The sequence below is a fragment of the Pongo pygmaeus genome, chromosome 15 (genome assembly GCF_028885625.2).
Source record: "Pongo pygmaeus isolate AG05252 chromosome 15, NHGRI_mPonPyg2-v2.0_pri, whole genome shotgun sequence".
NCBI classification, from domain to species: domain Eukaryota; kingdom Metazoa; phylum Chordata; class Mammalia; order Primates; family Hominidae; genus Pongo; species Pongo pygmaeus.
This window is the reverse complement of record NC_072388.2, coordinates 27,954,779-27,976,915: the sequence shown is the minus strand read 5'-3', so window position 1 is coordinate 27,976,915 and position 22,137 is coordinate 27,954,779. Positions and strand designations below refer to the sequence as shown.

The 22,137-nt window shown below is 35.3% G+C and overlaps 1 protein-coding gene across 2 annotated transcripts in view; it reads left to right on the top strand.

Moving 5' to 3' along the window:
• PRKD1 (protein kinase D1) overlaps nucleotides 1-22,137 on the top strand; it is a 362,251-nt gene that overhangs the window by 199,117 nt on the left and 140,997 nt on the right. For both annotated transcript variants that reach the window (XM_054448321.2, XM_054448320.2), the window contains exon 2: nucleotides 6,911-7,049. In XM_054448321.2, coding sequence (XP_054304296.1) covers nucleotides 6,911-7,049 — 139 coding nt within the window. The remainder of the gene's footprint in view (nucleotides 1-6,910; nucleotides 7,050-22,137) is intronic.

Genomic DNA, 22,137 nt, shown 5'->3' with positions numbered 1-22,137 from the left:
GAAGTTTAAAATGGTTATATGTTCATGAAGGACAAGAAATAATGCCAAATATAAAGAGGGACATCACATATTATGAAACGGATAAATTCTTCAAGAAAATGTACCAAGTTTCATTGTTTATACACCTAACGGGAGAGCTTCAGAACGCTTAAAGCAAATAATAGAATTGAAAGGAAAAAGAGAAAAAAATCCACAAGTATATGTGAAGACATCAATATTAATATTGATTTAAAATTAATATTAATATATTAAAATTAATGAAGACATTAATTTATAGAACAAACAAAATTATTAAGCAAATAGAAAATCTGAAAAACTATCAATCAACTTAATCTAACTGATATTTATAGAACTTGCCACCCAACAACAGCAGAATACACAGTATTTTCAAATGCACATAGAATATTCACCAAGTTTGACCTCCTGGGCCATAAAACGTCTTAGGAAATGTAAAAGTGTCAAATTTATGCAAAGTAGGATTTGGACCTTAGCAGAATTAAATGAGGAATTAAGAACATAAAGATACCTGGAAAAACTCTGAGTATTTGGAAATTACACAACACTCTTCTGAATAACCCATGGGTTAAAGAGAAATTCACAAGGGAATTTAGACTACATATATTTAAAATTAATTAATGGTTGTAGTTGACAAAACTTATGTATGTTTACCATATACAGCATCATGTTTTGAACTATGTATATTGTGGAATGGCTACATCAAGGTAGTTAACATATGCATACCTCACATACTTACCTTTTTTTTTGTGGTAAGTACACTTAAATTTTTCTACTCTCTTAGTGACTTTCAAAAATACAATATAATGTTATTATCTATAGTCACCTCATTATACAATAGATATCTTGAACTTATTCCTCCTAACTTAAATTTTATATCCTTTTTCAAACATCACTGACCATTTCTCACTCACCACTTAGCCCTGGTAACCACTATTCTACTCTCTGCTTTTATGCATTCAGGTTTTTTAGATTCCACATATGGTAGATGTTTTTATGTGCCTGGCTTATTTCACTTAACATATTATTCTCCAGGTTTAATCATGTCTGGAATGTTAGTATTTCTTTCTAAGGTTGAGTGGTATTGCATTCTGTATCAATACACCACATTTTCTATATATAATTTATTCATTGATGGACACTAAGGTTGATTCCATATCTTGGCTATTGTAAATAATGCTGCAGTGAACATGGGAATGCAGTTTTCTCTTTGAGAGCCCTCCAGATATTCCTTATGGCTACCCGGAAGTCAGATTGCTGGATCATATGGTCATTATATTTTTAGTTTTTTGAAGAACCTGCATACTGTTTTTATAGTGGCTGTACCTATTTACATTCCCCAGAGTGTACAGGGTTCTCTTTTCTCCATATTTTCATCAATACTTCTTATCTGTTCATTTTGTTTTTATAGTAGCCATTTTGACAGGGTTGAGGTAATATCTCATTGTGTTTTTAATTTGCACTTCTCTGAATGGTGATGTTGAGCAATTTTTCTTATACGTGTTGTCCATTTGTATGTCTTCTTTTGAGAAATATCTATTTTTCATATACCTATTGGCCACTAGTACATCTTCTTTTGAGACATGTCTATTCAGATCCTTTGCCTATTTCTTAATTGGATTATTTGTTTTCTTGCTATTGAGTTGTCCACAGGTGGTCTCTTCACTCTGTTGATTGTTTCCTTTGCTGTGCAGAGGCTTTTTAGTTTGATGTCTTAACATTTGTCTATATTTGCTTTTTTTTGTTTGTGCTTTTGGGGTCATATAAAAAAAATCATTGCCCATACCAATGTCATGGAGTTGTCTCCACATCTTCTAGTAATTTTATAGTTTTAGGTGTTATCTTTATGTCTGTAATCTGTTTTGAGTTTATTTTTATATATGGTATGATAGAAAATATTTTGAATTGAAAGAAAATAAAGACACAGCTTTATCAAAATTTGTGAAATATTGCTGAAGTATTTATTGCATTAAGTGGTCATATTAGAACTAAGTCTCAAATGTCTCAAATCAATAATACAAGCTTCCACTATAAGAATCTAGGAAGAAAAGAACAAATTAAAGTTAAAGAATGGAAATAATAAAGATAGGAAAAGAAACCCATGAAACTAAGTATAGAAAAATAATAGAGAAATTCCATGAAACAAAAGCTTGTTCATTACAAGAAAAATTGATAAAATTGACAAATTTGTTACCAGACCAAACAAAAAAGAAAGGATATAAGAAATTAATGAAGAGACATCACTAGAAACTGGATAGTCATTAAAAGGGTGGTAAGGGAATCACATGAATAACTTTATACCAAGAAATTTGACAACTTGGATGAAATGGATAGCTTTCTGAAAATAAACAAACTGCCAAAAGTCACTTAAGAGGAAATTGAAGTCTAAAGTGTACTATACACATATTGAATATGAAGTTTTAAGCCCTCCAGCAAAGGAAAGTCCGGGCTTACATGGCTTCAGCAGAGAATTCTACCAAACATTTAAGGAAGATATAATACCAAGTCTGCACAAATCTTCCAGAATATGCAAAAAAAGAACCTCAATCCATATATTTTGCCCTATTCAAAACTTACCTCGAAGTAGATCATAGACTCAAGTGTAAAATTTTAAACAATGCAATTTGTAGAATAAAATATAGGAGAAAATTTAGTTATGCAAGGATTTATTAGCAAAAGCATGGCCTATAAAGAAATACATGATAGAATGGGCTTTTTATAAATTCACAACTTTTTGTAGCAATCAGCAAAGCATTTCTAAAATGTATATGGAAATTCAGTGGTCCTATATCCAAAACAATCTTGAAAAGGAAAAAACATTGGAAGGCTCTCACTACCTGAATTTCAGGCTTAGGATAAAGCTGCAATAAAAAAAATATTGTGTTGTTATGTTTATTAAGAATAGACATACAGCTCAAACATGAATTTATCATATGTCCCAACAATGCTGCTTCTGGGTATTTACCCACAAGAAACGGAAACATGTACCACTGAAACACTTGTACATAATGTTCATTGCATTTTTATTTGTAATAGCTGAAAACTGGAAAAAAAGACTACAATGTCCATCTGTGGTTGAACTGATAAACAATTATGCTAGATCCATTTAATGAAATACTAATAAATAATAAAAGGAGAAAGAACCCAAATGTATGTATGAATGAATCTCAAAAACTTTATAATAAGCAAAAAAAGCCAGCCAGAAAAGAGTACACATAACATATTTTATGATTTCATTTACATGAAATTCTATGTCAGACAAGGTTAAACTAGGGTAACAGAAAGTAGATCTGTGCCTGAGGTTAAGATTATTGGTTGCATAGATTGCAATAAAACTTTTGAGGCTGATGAAAGTGTCTCATGGCTTGATTGTGATTTTGGTTATATGGGTAGTTATATTTGTCAAGACTCATAGATTTATCCACTTATATCAATTTATTTCATGTAATTTATACTTCAATGAAGTTGATTTTTAAAATAGTGCATGAGGTATCCATTGTTTTTTAAAGTGGAGAAAATGTTATTTTTATTTTCCCTTTGTTTCCTTGTGCTCTAATAGTATTATTGGAGATATTTCTAAAAAAAATAAAGTGAAGTAAGTTTTTTTTTTCGTTTAATTAGCACACTGGAAGCAGTGACATCATTTCAGCTGTTGTGTTTTTTTTTTTAAGGAAGTTAACTTTACTAAGTGACGTGCAGAAATAGTTTTAAGCCTGGTCATCAGCACTAAGAGCAATAAGATGTTCTCATTATATTTATTTTTAGTTCATACAAAATGATTCATGTGAATTTAGCCCCTAATTCTAAGACTAAGAAAAAGAAAGAGAGGTTTATAATGTATTGTTTTTATCTCCAGCAGGTATTAGATTCTGGACATTTCTCCCCGACAGTAGCTTCTTAAAGTCCATCTATATTGACATAAGTGTCAGATCTGTCATCAATTCCATGATAAAGAAAGACAATTTTCTTTTTCCCTGAGTTTGCATCTTTTCCCACTACATTACAAATGCCAATTTACGGCAGAAATAGCATTTTTTAATAATTTATGTGAAAAAGTGATTACAAGAAAAGGGCCCTTTTCACATAATAAATTAGCCTAAGTTGTTTGCTTTAACAGAAACCCTCCATGCTGTGCAGGTGGACCTTTCCTTACACTGCTCATGAGATTGTGGATTGACAGATTGCATGAAAACCACATGGAATGCAGTAGGGGCAGCAGCAGAAGGGAGAGTTGGGTTGCCTCCCCTGATCTCCTGATCAAAGGACCTAGGTAATGCTACTGCTCACATACAGAATATGTTTAGATTTGTTCTTCCATTTTTTTGTATCCTCTTTTATTTCATTGAGCAGTGGTTTGTAGTTCTCCTTGAAGAGGTCCTTCACGTCCCTTGTAAGTTGGATTCCTGGGTATTTTATTCTCTTTGAAGCAATTGTGAATGGGAGTTCACTCATGATTTGGCTCTCTGCTTGTCTGTTATTGGTGTATAAGAATGCTTGTGATTTTTGTACATTGATTTTGTATCCTGAGACTTTGCTGAAGTTGCTTATCAGCTTAAGGAGATTTGGGGCTGAGACAATGGGGTTTTCTAGATGTACAATCATGTCATCTGCAAACAGGGACAATTTGAATTCCTCTTTTCCTAATTGAATACCCTTGCTCATGGGTAGAAAGAATCAGTATCATGAAAATGGCCATACTGCCCAAGGTAATTTATAGATTCAATGCCATCCCCATCAAGCTACCAATGACTTTCTTCACAGAATTAGAAAAAACTACTTTAAAGTTCATATGGAACCAAAAAAGAGCCCGCGTCGCCAAGTCAATCCTAAGCCAAAAGAACAAAGCTGGAGGCATCATGCTACCTGACTTCAAACTATACTACAAGGCTACAGTAACCAAAACAGCATGGTACTGGTACCAAAACAGAGATATAGATCAATGGAACAGAACAGAGCCCTCGGAAATAATGCCACATATCTACAACTATCTCATCTTTGACAAACCTGAGAAAAACAAGCAATGGGGAAAGGACTCCCTATTTAATAAATGGTGCTGGGAAAACTGGCTAGCCATATGTAGAAAGCTGAAACTGGATCCCTTCCTGACACCTTATACAAAAATTCATTCAAGATGGATTAAAGACGTTGACCATTCATTCAACATTGACCATTCATTCAAGATGGATTAAAGACGTTAGACCTAAAACCATAAAAACCCTAGAAGAAAACCTAGGCATTACCATTCAGGACATAGGCATGGGCAAGGACTTCATGTCTAAAACACCAAAAGCAATGGCAACAAAAGCCAAAATTGACAAATGGGATCTAATTAAACTCAAGAGCTTCTGCACAGCAAAAGAAACTACCATCAGAGTGAACAGGCAACCTACAAAATGGGAGAAAATTTTCGCAACCTACTCATCTGACAAAGGGCTAATATCCAGAATCTACAATGAACTCAAACAAATTTACAAGAAAAAAAACAACCCCATCAAAAAGTGGGTGAAGGACATGAACAGACACTTCTCAAAAGAAGACATTTATGCAGCCAAAAAACACATGAAAAAATGCTCACCATCACTGACCATCAGAGAAACGCAAATCAAAACCACAGTGAGATACCATCTCACACCAGTTAGAATGGCAATCATTAAAAAGTCAGGAAACAACAGGTGCTAGAGAGGATGTGGAGAAATAGGAACACTTTTACACCGTTGGTGGGACTGTAAACTAGTTCAACCCTTGTGGAAGTCAGTGTGGCGATTCCTCAAGGATCTAGAACTAGAAATACCATTTGACCCAGCCATCTCATTACTGGGTATATACCCAAAGGACTATAAATCATGCTGCTATAAAGACACATGCACTTAAAGTATAATAATGATAATAATAATAATAATAAAAGAAAAAAAAAAAAAGACACATGCACACGTATGTTTATTGCGGCACTATTCACAATAGCAAAGACTTGGAACCAACCCAAATGTCCAACAATGATAGACTGGATTAAGAAAATGTGGCACATATACACCATGGAATACTATGCAGCCATAAAAAATGACAAGTTCATGTCCTTTGTAGGGACATGGATGAAATTGGAAATCATCATTCTCAGTAAACTATCGCAAGAACAAAAAACCAAACACCTCATATTCTCACTCGTAAGTGGGAATTGAACAATGAGAACACATGGACACAGGAAGGGGAACATCACACTCTGGGGACTGTTGTGGGGTGGGGGGAGAGGGAAGGTCTAGCTTTAGGAGATATACCTAATGCTAAATGACGAGTTAATGGATTCAGCACACCAGCATGGCACATGTATACATATGTAACTAACCTGCACATTGTGCACATGTACCCTAAAACTTAAAGTATAATAATAATAAAATAAAATAATAAAAAAAGAATATGTTTAGATTTATGGAGGCATCTCTTATTTTTGAATATGCCAAAACAGACAGACCCAGTTTTTTGCAAACAAATTGCCATTGTTATGTGTAATAGTATTGGAATAAAGCGACTCCCATTTTTTATGTTATTGGATTGCTCTAAATCATCTGAAAGTGCACACCTCTTCCCACCTATATTTGTTAACCACTTTACTGCCAGAACTTATTTAAATCTTATCTCATATTCTCTTGTTTTCTCGCTCTCTAATTAGAAAACTGCTTGACCATTACTGCCCCCATGATCTATGTGATTTCTTTCCTTCTGATTTGGAGTCTTCCGAATATCAACTCTACCATTTATTTATTTTTTAATTTTGAAATATTTTAATGATCTAGATACTTTGAACTTTTCTAATTCGCTTGTATTTGTGCCCTGAAATATTTAAAACAAAATATTTGGAAGGATTTTGACATTTACACTCTCGTGGTATTTGTATTTGCAGTTCCCTGAATGTGGTTTCTATGGAATGTATGATAAGATCCTGCTTTTTCGCCATGACCCTACCTCTGAAAACATCCTTCAGCTGGTGAAAACGGCCAGTGATATCCAGGAAGGCGATCTTATTGAAGTGGTCTTGTCAGGTAGTATACTTTTATACCTTTTCTTTATCCATAGATTAGAAGTTGTATTTGAAGAATTCTTGGGCATATGTTTTTAAGGAAACAAAAAGCGTATCTCAAACTCAGCTCCAACAGAAGATGTTGGAGCTCTGTCCACATGAAAAAGGGAAACAAAAGGTTTCCCTTTAATTGGCTGTGTCCACACCCAGTACTGCTGCTCCAATCATGTCTCTTGACTTAACGCTTCCTCCCAGCCCCCTCTCAGCCTCTAGCAACATACAGATGGCGTCATTCAGCACCTTGAATCATTTGGACAGCAGCAAAAGCAAACAAGAAACTCACCAACAGTGAAGCTAAATTAGCTGTCAGGGCTGCAAATGTACAGAATGTGTGGAAGCCAAGAAATAACACCAGGGCTAAGAAGCCTTTGACTTACTAAGGTCAAAAGTCCAGTAGCTATGAGGTAAGCCAAGACCAAGGAGGAAGCCAGAGCCCAGGAGTTAGAGCAGGTCAGGTCATGCCATGTGACGCTAGTTAACTCAGTCCCTGAGAAATGGCTACGTTTGCCTCTGCTCACATTTGTATTTCTTGTTTAGGATTTAGCAGTTAGTAATAGGACTGTGCCTAACCAAACAGAAAAAAAAGAACGTATTTAACCTTCTTAAAAAGCACCAGAGAACAACAGTAGAGTGGAGATCCTTACGGTGATACTCAATGCAATGATAATGTATCCAAATTTTTATTGTTTATTTTTGTTAAAAAGAGAATAATTATTGAGAAACTTGGATTGCCTTGCTCTTTTCTCCTCTCCTGCCTTCTTTGTTTACCATCTCTTTGAATAAAAGAAGTCCAGTAGCATTACAGAGCCTCAACTTTATTTCCTCAAGTTCCTCAACTTGTTCAGAGCCCAGTACTTGGATGCACTGATTATAATTCAATTTGTCTTTGTTTTGTTCACTTTGCTTTGATTCAGTCTAGTTCTCTTTTTATCTTTATTGGTTGCCTACAGTTGTGTGAGATCCTGGGATTGCCACAATTTCATTGTGTAGATGGATCCTATAAAACAACTTTTTTGCTAGATAAAGGTAATTATTTTTCTATTGCCTGTAGGGTTGCCAGTTGTTAAATAAACAAACTAAAAAAGCAAAAGCTTTGATGGTTTTTTATCACTTTTCTTTAAGAAGTCACTTGCGTTGTCTGGGTTTTCCTTTTTCCTTTCCTTTGGCTCTTTTGACATTTGCTTACTGCACTTGACCTCTCAAAACTATGGACTAGACATGTTGTTTTCTAAGTTTCCTGTTTCTGAACACTAAATTAATTATTCAGGGAAATCATGCACTGGATCAGTTCTTGCCATAATTCATATTAAACTCATAGCCAGGCTGCTTTGTAAATAATGTAATATGTCTTATGAGTCCTTTTGCCTTGTGTCAATGTCCAGAAATATATGAGGACTTTTAAGATTGCATTTCTAAATATAATGTATTATTCTTTCTATTTTACTTTTGTTATCAAGCACTTTAGAGTAGTAGCCGCCAGATTGAATGCAACCTGTGTGTGGGTGTATTTATGTAGGAGAGGACTGCTTATTTGCATGTTATCCCAGCATTAATGAGCCAGACCTGCTCTTCCCTCGTGTTGACCTGATGTAGCCCTCTAGAATTCCCTTGCTGCATGAGAACAGCATTCTGCTTTTCCTCTCCCATCTTTGCAAATTGAGAACTTCATTGTGTGCCTGCCCCACCTCCCCTGCCATCCACCCTTTATGTTCCATCTCTCCTGTTTTCCTGGCCACAGTTGTTGAGAGGGCATTTAAGAGCAGCCCATTTCCTTACCTGCTTTCCCAGCACCAGACTCCAGAAGGGCTCCCTTACTCTTACCAGCTATTTTGCTGGAATTTAAAAGGAGCTATTCTCTAACATTTTAATTCTAGTTTTGAACAACATAGTGCCATTTTCCCAATGTCATTGACTCTTTAAATTATTCAGTTATGTATATCAATTACACACACACATACACACACACATGCACACTCAATTGTGTTTAGATCTCCTGCACTTACCTATAACCATCGGCAGCAGTATTCTCCCAGCTCCTCTCCCACTCTATTGCTTAGCATTGTGATTTGCTCAATAAATGTTTATGTTTACAATAGTTTTTTAAACCATCCCACCCCTTTGTATTACAACCCTGTTTCTTACTCATATCTCTTATCTCTTTTCCCTTAGCCTTTTTAGGCCCTGAGTCTATTGTGATCAAATGCCTGATGTTCCTTTCTTTTTCCTGGTCTTTGTGTCTTCCTTGCATCCTGACTCTCCTGAAGGTGATGCCCCATTTCCAAGAGGCTTTGCCTCTTATTTTCCTCCACTCTTAGTTGAGGAGTTGAGTGATATGGCCCTCTTCTGATTTCCCATTGCCATTTAATTATTTATGTCACCTTCTTTGCAGTGAAGTGTTTTATTTTCCTTGAAGACTCATTTCCATTTAAGTATGGCAATAATCGTTGTCAGATTCCTAATTTTACTTTCCATTTTAAGCACCCATTCATCCTTGGTTTTGTTAACATGCGTGTTTATGATTCTTCAGATTCCTTATTATTTATTTTTGTTATCAGTCACCCATAGTGCCATTCCTGACTTCACCAATAAGACAAGGCTCCAGCTTCAAAAACTCCACTTGGTAGCACTCCTCTTCTCCTACTCTAGCCTGTCCATCTTGTCCATCTCTACCAAGTGCACATTCCTATTCCCTGTCTTTTTCACTGTATTTTAATCACTAACTCCCTACCATTTTTGACCATATTTTTCTATTTCTTTTTTCTCCACATAGCATGCTACTTATAATATTCATGTCTTACACCACACTTTGATGGAGTTTCAATGACTTTGTATACCCAGGCAGGGCCTGCAATACCTGTTAGTAATCTGAATTACTCTACCACCCATTTTTGCCATTCTTCTCCTGAGCCACATAGGACACACAGTTCCCAGCCTAGCTGACTAAATGCAGATCCAGCTGTCACCTGGCCTAACCATTGTTCAGCAATCTTTTCCCCACCTCATCCTTCTGTTATCCATAGGTACGAGGTTCTCAATAAATATGTTTGAGTTCAGTTATTAACTACTGGCTGTGAGAATAAAGTTACTACATATACACCATTTTGTAAAAATACCGATTTGTTGTAAAATATTATTTCTAGATATATCCTCAAAAATAAACTGAACTTCAAGTCTTTTTGCTATGCATTCTTTTGGCCCACATAAGAGAAATTAGGGCCTATCAAGTGAGTAGGATTGTACCATGTTATAATTTGTGGCAAGGCGAGTGATAGCAGCAAGGACACTTCAGGCCATAGGTGCAGGGGAGCTTGGATTACATACTCATTCCTGACCTAGTCCCTGAAGAGGACACGAAGGGTGCCGCATTTTCCTTCTGAAGCCTGTAGTTTTACTGTTAAGTTTTATTTATCCAAACTTTCTTTTTCCTTATCACAAATTAAATTTTACTCTGTAGTTTGATGGAAACATAACCTGGTTGTTTTTATATTTAACTAACAATCTACCAGCAGGAACATTTTCTGACATAGGACTGCAGTAAAAATAAGAGGAAAAAATAGGGAAAAATTTCAAGGTTAATTTTGTTTCTTCAGACAACATCAAGATTTTTTTTTTCTTTGCTTGTATCATTTTCTGCTCAGACTTTTCATCATCTTTTAACTGCTTTGGGAGTGAAAACTAACCAAGCTGCTTCTGGCTAATTTGCTGATTTTTTTCTCCCTCCCTTTCTTTTTGAGAAACATGACTAGTGTGAGCTAGTACATTTAAACGCAGTAAGCCAGGAAAAGATTGCTCATGAGTAGATGGATTGGGTTATTGAGGAAAAAAATAACAACTGCATGAAAGTTCCCTACCCCACCTATCCCCACTGCTGGCAAATTCTCTTTGTGTGTTAAACAAAGGACTAGCATTCTTATTATTGTTAAGAAGTAGGAAAACACTGAACATGGAAATTTTTTTTTACCAGAGTCAAGTTCCACTGTATGGTACTGAACTGTAAAATCAAGGTTATGGAATGTATTTGAAGCCTTCTTCATGATGGGCCTCTATCAAATCCTGATAATTCAGCCTTAGCAAACAAATTAGTAACAGGACTACATTTACATGACTCAGACAGTTTGTTTGGTTGGTTTTGGCTTGATCTCTAATAATTATCAGTGTGTATATGTGTGTGTTTATGTCTGTATGTGTTTGTATCTTGTAGGTAGTTAAATAGAGACTAGGAAAGGACTACAAGAATTCCTCAAATAAAGTCACAGTTTTAAAAGTTTGAGAGATAAATGTTGAATCTTTCCTTCTTACATTTAAGGTTAAAAAATAGATGTTTTTCTTGGACTTCTTTCATTATAGATTTACAGTAGATTATCTTGTATTATAACTTTTGCAAAAAGCTATTTCCACATGTAGTTAGTTTTTGGTCCTCACTATCAAGAGAAGGGAGCCTTATTAGAGAGCTGGCACTGTAGTCCAGGCAGAAGAGGCGTGGGCCTATTCTCAGGCCATGACAGAAGAGCTGCAAATGAGGCAGAGAGGTCAAGAAATATTTTAGAAGTAAAATTCAACAAACATAATAACCATTTTGATGTAGTTGATGAAGGAGGAATGAAAAAATGAACAGAACTCTCAGGAGAGCTACAGCTATGTGAGAGTGTGATGACATTTCCTTTATCCCACCCCAAGTCTTGCCCTCATACATTGTTCAATGTGTTTGCCAAATGATTCATGTACTTATCTGAGGGGCTGAAGAACTAATTTCTCAGGAAGGTAGTACCATTGATTTTCTTTGTGATTTTGTACAAGTTGCAAAACCTCTGGGCTTCAGGAATTTATTTATTTATTTATTTATTTTGAGACAGATTCTTGCTCTGTCACCCAGGCTGGAGTGCAGTGACTCTATCTTGGCTCACTGCAACCTCCATCTCCCGGGTTCAAGCAATTCTCCTGCCTCAGCCTTCAGAGTAGCTGGGATTACAGGTGCATGCCACCACGCCCGGCTAAATTTTGTATTTTTAGTAGAGACAGGGTTTCACCATATTGGCCAGGCTGGTCTTGAACTCCTGATCTTGTGATCCGCCCATCTCGGCCTCCCAAAGTGCTGGGATTACGGGCTTGAACCACCGCGCTCGGCTTGGGTTTCAGGATTTTTTTGTTTGTTTGTTTTTTAATCAAACAAAAAGCTTCTACTAGATGAAAGTATCATACAGCGATAATATTACATGCATTCTATTTTTGTTTTCATTCTGGAAGTAAAGTATTAGGCATGAAGATAGAGTATAGTTTCCAGAGCCAGAACATCTGAGTTCATATCCTTTATCTATTCTTCACTACTTACATCATTGCCAAGACTTGTAATCATTCTGTGCCCACGTTTCCTCATCTCTAAAATGGGGATAACCCTAGCACCTATGTTTTAAGGTGTTTACATAAATGAAAATAAATTATTGCTTGTAAAGCACCTCAGACAGTTTCTATACAAAGCGACTCCACAATAAATGGAAACTATTAAGATTGCTTCTTCTCCTTACACTCTAAGCAGCCTTTAAATGTGATGTGTATGCTTATTAAACATACCACAGAAGGGAATCCTGGTCCTTTAACTTTGGAAAATGTTGGGCTAAACAACTTTAAAGGGATTATTTGCTGCAAGACTCTTTAGAACTTTGGTGCATGCTAATGTGAAGCATAACTCTCCAAAATCATGCCCGAGTTCACTTTCTCACGGAATACTTTTTCCCCTCTCTGAGCATCTGGTGAGTCCTGGTTCAGGAGGCCACTCTAGAGATACTCCTCTGGGTGATGACCATGGAACAAATTGTCTGAGAGGATCATCCAGTCTCTCTGCACAGAGGGGGAAGATTTGAGCCATAGAAAAGCAGGAGTTAGGAAGCATGAAATCTTTGCTTACATAATATCACAGGTTTCTGAAGCAGTTTATATAAGTAATTTGTTTCCTTCACAATGACTCTGGAAAGTAGAGAAGTCAGATATTTGAAAAGCAATAGAATATAAATTGTAACTTGCCTATGTCCTGCAGAGAGTAGGAGTAACACCAGAGCTTGAATCTAAGTGTTCAGTCACTATTAATACCATTTCAATACCATTTAGCCCTTTGAACTTGAACAAGTAAACAGAAATAGTTGAGGACTTGTTCAAAGAATTCCTATTACAGTAAGAGTTTATATTTCAGGGACCATTGATGATATTTGTAACAGCAAAAGTAGCAGTGAGCTTCAGGAACCATTGAGATGATGTTTATCATAGACCATTATCACCCTCTTCCTCATAAAAATGTAAATATTTAATTCATATACTCAAACTTTAATGACGTTAAGAAAACCCTGAAGGTTCTTCTCTATAGTTATAATACAAAATATAAAGCAATATAACAGTGCCACTGCATCACCAGGATCCCATCATAAGTTCACAATTCTGATCAAAATGGAAATAGTGTCTTAGGGTCACTATATTTAAGAAATCCTTATAAGCGTGTTTTACTCCTACTATGATTCAGTGCCTAAATCATAAACCAGAAAAAAAATATGGTAACAACATTTTATTAAGCTTCTTTTTTCTTTTATAGAAAGTGCAAATTACTGACTTTATATAGTATTGTACCAGTTATATTAATTTCTCTTCGATATAATATATTGGTTAGCAATGTAGCAATATTTTGTCTTCTGTGAAATTTAGGCAAAAGATAAAAACCCCAAGAGTGATATAGTAAATCATTGTATTATTTCCTCAAAAGTACATTGCTTAGATATAGTTTTTGTTTGTTTGCTTTTAAGAAGGCAGAATTAATTGTGGGCAACACCTTCTCAGCCCTACTACTACTTGGGCAACTAAGGTTTTATAAGAACTGGCCTTCAATGCTCAATCTATATTTCTTTGCGTTTGTACTTGGACATCTAAGTGTTACAGGCTGAATGGAGCCAACTCTTCTCTAACTTCAGTTGCAATTATCTTTGCAGGTGGTTTTGTAACAGTGGAAAATTTAAATGTGAAAATACACATCATTTCTCTTTTCTCCCAAGTATGGCTTATGTTAAATGTGGTGTTTCCTTTTTGTGATTGTTAATATTCTGTTTCCATTCTTATCTTTCAAGTAAACCTGTGTATTAGTCCATTTTCACACTGCTATAAAGATACTACATGAGACTGGGTAATTTATAAAGAAAAGATGCTTAATTGACTCACAGTTCCACATGGTTGGGGAGGGCTCAGGAAACTTGCAATCATGGCAGAAGGTGAAGGGGAAGCAAGGACCTTCTTCACATGGCAGTAGCAGAAGTGCCTGTGAGAGCTCAGGGAAAACTACCATCTATAAAACCATCAGATCTTGTGAGAATTCACTCACTATCACGAGAACAGCATGGGGGAAACCACCTCCATAATTTAACCACTTCCCTCCCTCGACACGTGGGGATTACAATTCAAGATAAGATTCGGGTGGGGACACAAAGCCTAACCATATCAACCTGGTTTTAATGTCTTTGTGCCACACTAAACCATTTTCTCAGAGAAGAGAATGCAGACAGCAAGCAGGTTGGAATGTTTCCATGGACTCCCACTTTTCCCTAATTGTGACTTCAATAGGGATATTGTGCTTGGAGCACTTCTTCCTCACTTTGATAGTTTTCTTGGTTATTTATCTCCTTATAAAGTGGATTCCCCAGGGAGGAGATGGAGAAGCAATGACACAATAGTGCATTGTTTCTCCATCTGTTTTTCCTCAAGCACCCCTAAATATCAAGGCAGAAGGAAGAAATTCTGTCCAGGTCAATTGGGGAATAAGACAAACCCGGAAGTGAAAAGTCTTTTGAAGCCTCTTATTTCATATGAAAATTTTATGCACATTTTCCATTCTGCTGCATTATATTCTTCATGCCGTATGCTTTTAAATAAATAATATTTCTTGCCACATATTGTTCTTTTAGAAATAATAATAATAGTGATGTTAGTATAACAATAGTGATGGTAATATAACAATAGTGATGGTAATATATTTATGATATGTTATGCACTGTTCCAAGTGCTTCACATATTAACTCAGAAATATGCATCATATTTATGTTGTGTCTCCACATAGCTTCAATTTCATAAGTAGTTGATTTTCAGTCAATACTTTGGTTTCAGTCCCAGAGTTGCCATTTATTTCTTATATAATGTTCAGCAAGTCACCTCATTTCCCTGAATCTTGATCCATCTGCTATAAAATAACATTAACAATATCTCCAATATATGGTTGGGCTGTAGAATTCATGAGAATAAATATGAAGCATTTCACAAGGTGGTTGCCAAATGTAAAGTACTCAATCCTCTCACCCCACCTCCACCCCACTGCACTACACATTTCTTGAAATAGGAATGATTTGTTTTAATATTTGAAACTTTAGGATCTGGTATATCACATGCAATCAATATCTATTTATTGAGTGAAAGAATGAATCCTTAAATCAATGAAATGTACAAGCCAGCAAATACATGAATAATTAAATTGATGTCCTATATATGATATCCAAAAGTTAATGTTGTTGTATAGGAATTGAATTTTAGTGTCTACCGTTAGTTCTTCTTGACATAATCTATTAGTAAAATTAATATTATCATCTGATTAATTCTTTTTTCTTTCTGGACTCTTGTTATCTTCTAAATATTGTCAAAAATATCTTTTAGAAAATTGTTTATTTATTTTAAAAAGTCCTGTTTTTAAACATTGCAGTTTCTTTCACAGTATTTCTCAAGCAAAATTATATTTAATTCATGGAATACCGATTGTTTTCCTAATTTCTATGATTCCTGGATTGTGTTCATCACCATGACCAAATAACCCCATTTGCTATTGTACTAAATTCACTCTTCAGTGAATCAGTTTTCCCAACCATTGCTCTTTTCTTCCTAAATATTCTTGCTTTCTTTCTGAGATGTATTCAGTAGTTACTCCTTTTTGATGTACCCCCCAATACTCATCTCATTTGACTTCATCAATTTATTCATTGTCTTTTCCTTTCTGGAGCCTCTGTGTTTCATATCTTCAGTACAGCTCCTAAGAGGTGGCCCTGAAGATGGCCTTGGGCTCTGCCCTTTCTATTTCAGAGTCTGGAAGGAAAGAGGATTGATATCCTGAGGTCTGGCTGACCTCTCCTGCTGTCCCTTCTTCCCCTCCTCCTCTGTAGTTTTATCCATTTAGCAGAACAGCTGTCCCTGCCTAAGGGTCAGCTGGCAAGACCTACAGAAAAAGTTGAGTCATGTGCTCTGGAACTGCATTCTAAATCTCCATAGATCTCTGTCAGCAGTACATACCGTGGTTTTCATGGAAGGACATATCAAGCTCCTCTCTTCACACAGAATTAGCCTAAGGCCTAATTCCTCAACATCTGGCAAGTGGATTTTCAGCCAGAAATTATTGTTTCTCCTTCTCTTCTCTTTTCATCTATTACTGTGCTAATTGAAGACAGTATTATAACTGTCACCCATGTAAACAGGAAAAGAACACGAGGGCAATGAAAACCACACAAAGGGGACTTTTGTCTCTATGCTCTGGTTACTGTGAAGCTAAAAATTCCTTATATTTGCTTCTTAGAATGGAAGTTTAACGGTCTGGTCTAATTTATGTAAGTGCCATGTTAGGGCCTTGATGGCATAACAGGACTTTGGATATTAAGAATCATTCTAAAAAATATAGTAAGGCATTAGATTGTTATTTTTGCCTTTTTATATAAATTGGCTTCTAAAACGCACGTGGCTTATTTACTAAATTTGACTCTGGATTATTTGGGGTTTATTTTCAAAAAATCACAATCCATGTCAAAAATGAAAGCTTGACACATAGGATATAATGAAATGGATGAGTTATAGAATCTGACAATACTATGAAAAATGTTTTAGGCAATTACAGTATCTTGCAAAGAGGGATTATTTTGGCTCACTTCAATAAAGAGGTGATAGGATTTGTTTTTAGTTAGAATGTTTGAAAAAACCTTTGGTTTTCTGCTAAGTTGGACAGCACAAATTTCTTGTGCTTGAGGCTTAAACTAGAGAATAACAATGTTTGGGTTTTTATTTTGTCTATTTGTTACAAAGGTATGAAATTCCATTGATGAGAATTGGCTGAGAGATATGCAGTGCAACCATTTATCTAGGTCTGCACAGTTCATTGTGGTAGCTTTTAACCATATGTGACTATTTACATTAATTAAAATTAAATTAAAATGCAATCCTTAAGTCACAATAGCCACATTTCAAGTGTTCAATAGAGACATGTGGCTAATGGCTGCCATATTGATATAGAACATTTTCACTATCTGAAAAAAGTTCTATTGGACAGAGCAACTAGATAAATCGAATTTTACTCCAAAGAGGGTACAAACCTGGATCACACTGTTTACACACATGCACAGCCTGCAGAAATACTTTTACTAAAATGACCTTCAATGTGACATATTGAATGATGTTATGAATAACACAGTTGTAAATTTTGGTAGCATATTTATTTATTTTATTATTTATTATTTTTTTAATTATACTCTAAGTTCTGGGGTACATGTGCAGAACATGCAGGTTTGTTGCATAGGTATACATGTGCCGTGGTGGGTTGCTGCACCCCTCAACCCATCATCTACATTAGGTATTTCTCCTAATGTTATCCCACCCCTAGCCCTCCATCCCCCAACAGGCCTCAGTGTGAGGTTGTTCCCCTCCCTGTGTGCATGTGTTCTCATTGTTCAACTCCCACTTACGAGTGAGAACATGCGGTGTTTGATTTTCTGTTCTTGTGTTAGTTTGCTGAGAATGATAGTTTCCGGTTTCATCCATGTCCCTGCAAAGGACATGAACTCATCCTTTTTTATGGCTGCATGGTAATCCATGATGTATATGTGCCACATTTTCTTTATCCAGTCTATCATTGATGGGCATTTGGGTTGGTTCCAAGTCTTTGCTATTGTGAACAGTGCCATAATAAACATACGTGTGCATGTGTCTTTATAGTAGAATGATTTATAATCCTTTAGGTATATACCCAGTAATGGGATCGCTGGTTCAAATGATATTTCTAGTTCTAGATCCTTGAGGAATCACCACACTGTCTTCCACAATCGTTGAACTAATTTACACTCCCACCAACAGTGTGAAAGTGTTCCTATTTCTCCACATGCTCTCCTGCATGTGTTGTTTCCTGACTTTTTAATGATTGCCATTTTAACTGGTGTGAGATGGTTATCTCATTGTGGTTTTGATTTGCATTTCTCTAATGACCAGTGATGATGAGCATTTTTCATGTTTGTTGGCTGCATAAATGTCTTCTTTTGAGAAGTGTCTGTTCATATCCTTCACCCATATTTATTGTGGAAGTGTCATGGAAGAAATTGTTCACTATATCACCCAGTGATTTCCTTACAGAACAAATTTCTCATACCTTAGTACCCCAAACAGCTCTATTTTATGAGAAATATTACTCTTATTACACCTAATGTTAGTTTTTGGTTTGGTTTTGGACTCTCAAATCTAATTTGTAGGCTGCTTTTAATAATGGTATAAGTCAATACTGCATTTCTTTTATTATACTAACTTTTTGTATTTGGCATAATTCCCAATTTCTCCAGGGTTTTAAATTTTCTGTATCTTATTTAATTGTGTGTTACATAGAATACCCTACTGATTAAAAGAACAGGTCTAGAAGTAACCCGCCTGAGTTTAATTTCAGTAGCTGCCACGTTTACTAGCTGTGTGGCATTAGGAAAATTATTTAGTGTTTGAGTACCACAGTTTCCTGAACTTCAAACTGAGAACTGCTCATGGTTATGATGTAAAGTATATAGCACATTGCCTAGGACATAAGGCTTTTGTAAAATCATCTTAGAAAGAAAGGATACAGGAAAAGTAGAAAGGAGAAAAAGAAATAGATCAGGAAGAGCAATGCAGTATTATGATAAAATATATAGACTATTTGTACCATTTATGAATGGCTTTGTTTCCCTGTTTTATCTCATATTTTCCCAAAATACATGGTATAAGTTTTGGTGGCTTACAGAAACATACAAAATATAATGAAATGTCAGTAACTGACAATGGATGTTGTCCAAGTTAGAAAAGACAACATTTAGTTAAGTATATACATTCTAGAATATCCATTTAAAAAACAGTCATATAACTTTATTGTTATACTTCATAACCTGCCTTGAATCATATAAAAACCTGCTCTTGAAGGCCACATCTTTCTTTGGTGAATTCCTTGATGTTTATTCACAAACGAATCATCTAGATTTTGGGTAAATGTACCTAGTAGCATTCTGAATGCAGGTTTAAAAATGTGTTAATCAGGATTGGTCAATGAAGGTCAATATCGATCAAGATTGTTTTATGGTTTTATGTGGATAGATGCTCTTTTTTACTAAGAGGTCATATTGGAATGCCTTTTGATTTCTTCCTATGCAGTGATAAAAAATCATAACAAATACTTTATTTCCATATTCAATTCTCTCTTTCTTTGTATACACACACACACACATACACACACACACACACACACACACACACGACAAAAGATCCTAGAGGAGAAAAGGAAGGAAAGGCAGAATACTTCATACCCTCAAGATCAGTGATCATTAAAAGTCACCGAAGGCTGCCTGCATTAACAAAGCCAACTGGAGAATGGCTACTAAATGGCTATCTGAAGACTTCATGGACATTAACTATTTTTGTTGGAGGTAAAAGATTGGGCTTCACTTGAAAAGCTGCCAGATATTCCTTTTGTTCCATGATTGGTGGCACATAGCACTTCAGTTCAATAACTCAGCCATGCCACCATCTGCCCAGCACTCTCATTCTGCTGGTTGGCATGTCATTTATTTGCTTTTAACATGCAACCCATATAAAAATCCCTCATAATCTGCCAAAATTAGAAATGCAGCTGTTTTAAGTCTTAAACAGCAATAGCACTATTCATTATGCCAGTATGGAGGAATAAAATAGAAAAATGTATTTGAAAAGAGCAGTGCTACACCAGAATGTATTTGTACCTTCACTTTTTTAACATTCAAGACATCTATAGTCTGCTACCAGTGCTGACTTCAGGCTTAAAGTTGACACATAAATATACCAAATAGCTTCTTTAGTACATACATTTTAATACAAGAATTGGGATTTGAATCAGCTCTGAATTATTTTTCATGTTATAAAGCAATTTCAGCCTTTCAGTTTCTAGAAAATGAAAAATTTCTGGCTAACCCTGGGTCTCATCTTATTCTATTTTTATTTTCCTCAGAAGTTTCTTGAGGTTCTGATCATTATAACTTGTTAATCTAGAGAAAAACTGATCATGTAGAGCTGTGTGGAGAATTCTCAATGAGGCAAGCAGTTAGTTAGTCCCCTATTTAGGGGAAAAAATGATGAAGAGAAAGAAAAAAAGAATTTTCTCCCACATACTAATCTTGTGGTGCTGAAAAATGAAATCCAAAAACTACCTTTTGTTTCACTGTGCTGTCTGCAATCACATTATTTGGGAATGATAGGTGTTAGGAAACAATAAAGATCTGGTATTACTTTCCAAAGACACCTTTCTTCACAGTGAGTAGACATACTTGTTCTGAAACAAAAGTTGGATAGTTTGAAATTGCTTTGTTTAATCCTTTTCAATATTCCTATAAGTTTAAAGGTCTAAGTTGAATTCATCTGTCTATTTGTTAGTGGTGATCCCACATGAGATCTTTCATCATGTGAATTTCACAGACTTAAAAACGTGATTTATATTTGTGAGAATTGACCTCTAAAAAATTATTTGCTTTCTGTGAAGTCAGGGCATGAAAAGTAATAAAAGTAATGGTTGAGCATGACACAAACTTACTAAAATAGATTTACTTGATAGGCCTTTATTTACCTTATGTCTCCATCAAGATTAACAGTACTAAAGAACAAGGACTGTAAGCTGTAGTTCTTAAAAGATCCATATGACAGTTAGGTCAGTACCAGATATAAGGTAGTCATTCTGAAAAGACTTGTTCATGATTGATATATTTTGCTTCGCAATTTAAGATTTCATAATTGGATCTCAATTTTTAAAAATTTAAATTTGGTTTTAAGCAGTTAATATATTTGGAAAACCCCAAAGTTAAAATTCTGTGAATCTTGTTTCATATTGCATGTAGTGGTTTCTAAACACCAATGAAGGAAAAAAAAACGCACAACATTATTCCACTGTCTTATTTACTTCTGTATTTGCATTGTATCTTGTGTTGGATCTAGTTTATAGCTGTGTGACTGTCAATTGCTGTCTTAACTACCAAATAATGCAGTGTAGTTTAAGTCCATGTGTTCTTAGGTTTCTAAAGTTAAAATATTATTCCCTTCCTTTACACTAATTAGCATAGTCCTGGCCTCTCTTACTCCTTAGAATGCATTGGACTTTCTAACATGTTATAACAATTGTTATAAAATTTTATTGAAAAATATTTAATTATATAGCCTCAATATACCACCTTTTCCACTCAGGACAAATGTGTAATGTTTATCTATTGAGCCAAATAGATTCATCTATTTTGTCCTTCAAGGTCAACAGCAATCTTGGGCTTATCTCATGTATAAATCTCTACTCTCGTTGGTTCTTTGCTTTTAAAAACTTTTAGTGATGAGCAGAGGTCTTGGTTTGCCATCTCTAATGACTGAAATCTATTCTTGGTCTCCTGGAGTACTTAACATGCACAACGAGGGAGACAAGCACAAACGCATCTTTCTAGTTTTGAAATCAGATTGTCCTTCATAGATGATACGACCCTAGCAAGGGTTTCAGTAGTCAACCTAATATATATTTTTTAACAAACTTGTATTTTGGAATAATTTTAGATTTACAGAAAAGTAGCAAAATATACACAGTTTGCCTCACCCAGATTTATTTTCCCCTAATATTATCATCTTACATTGTCATGGTACCTTTGTCAAAACTAAGAAATTAACATTGGTATATGATTTGAACTTACCAATCTTCTTCATTAATGTCCTATTTCTGTTCAGGACTCAATCTCTAGCACATTACATTTTGTTGTTATATTTTCACAGTC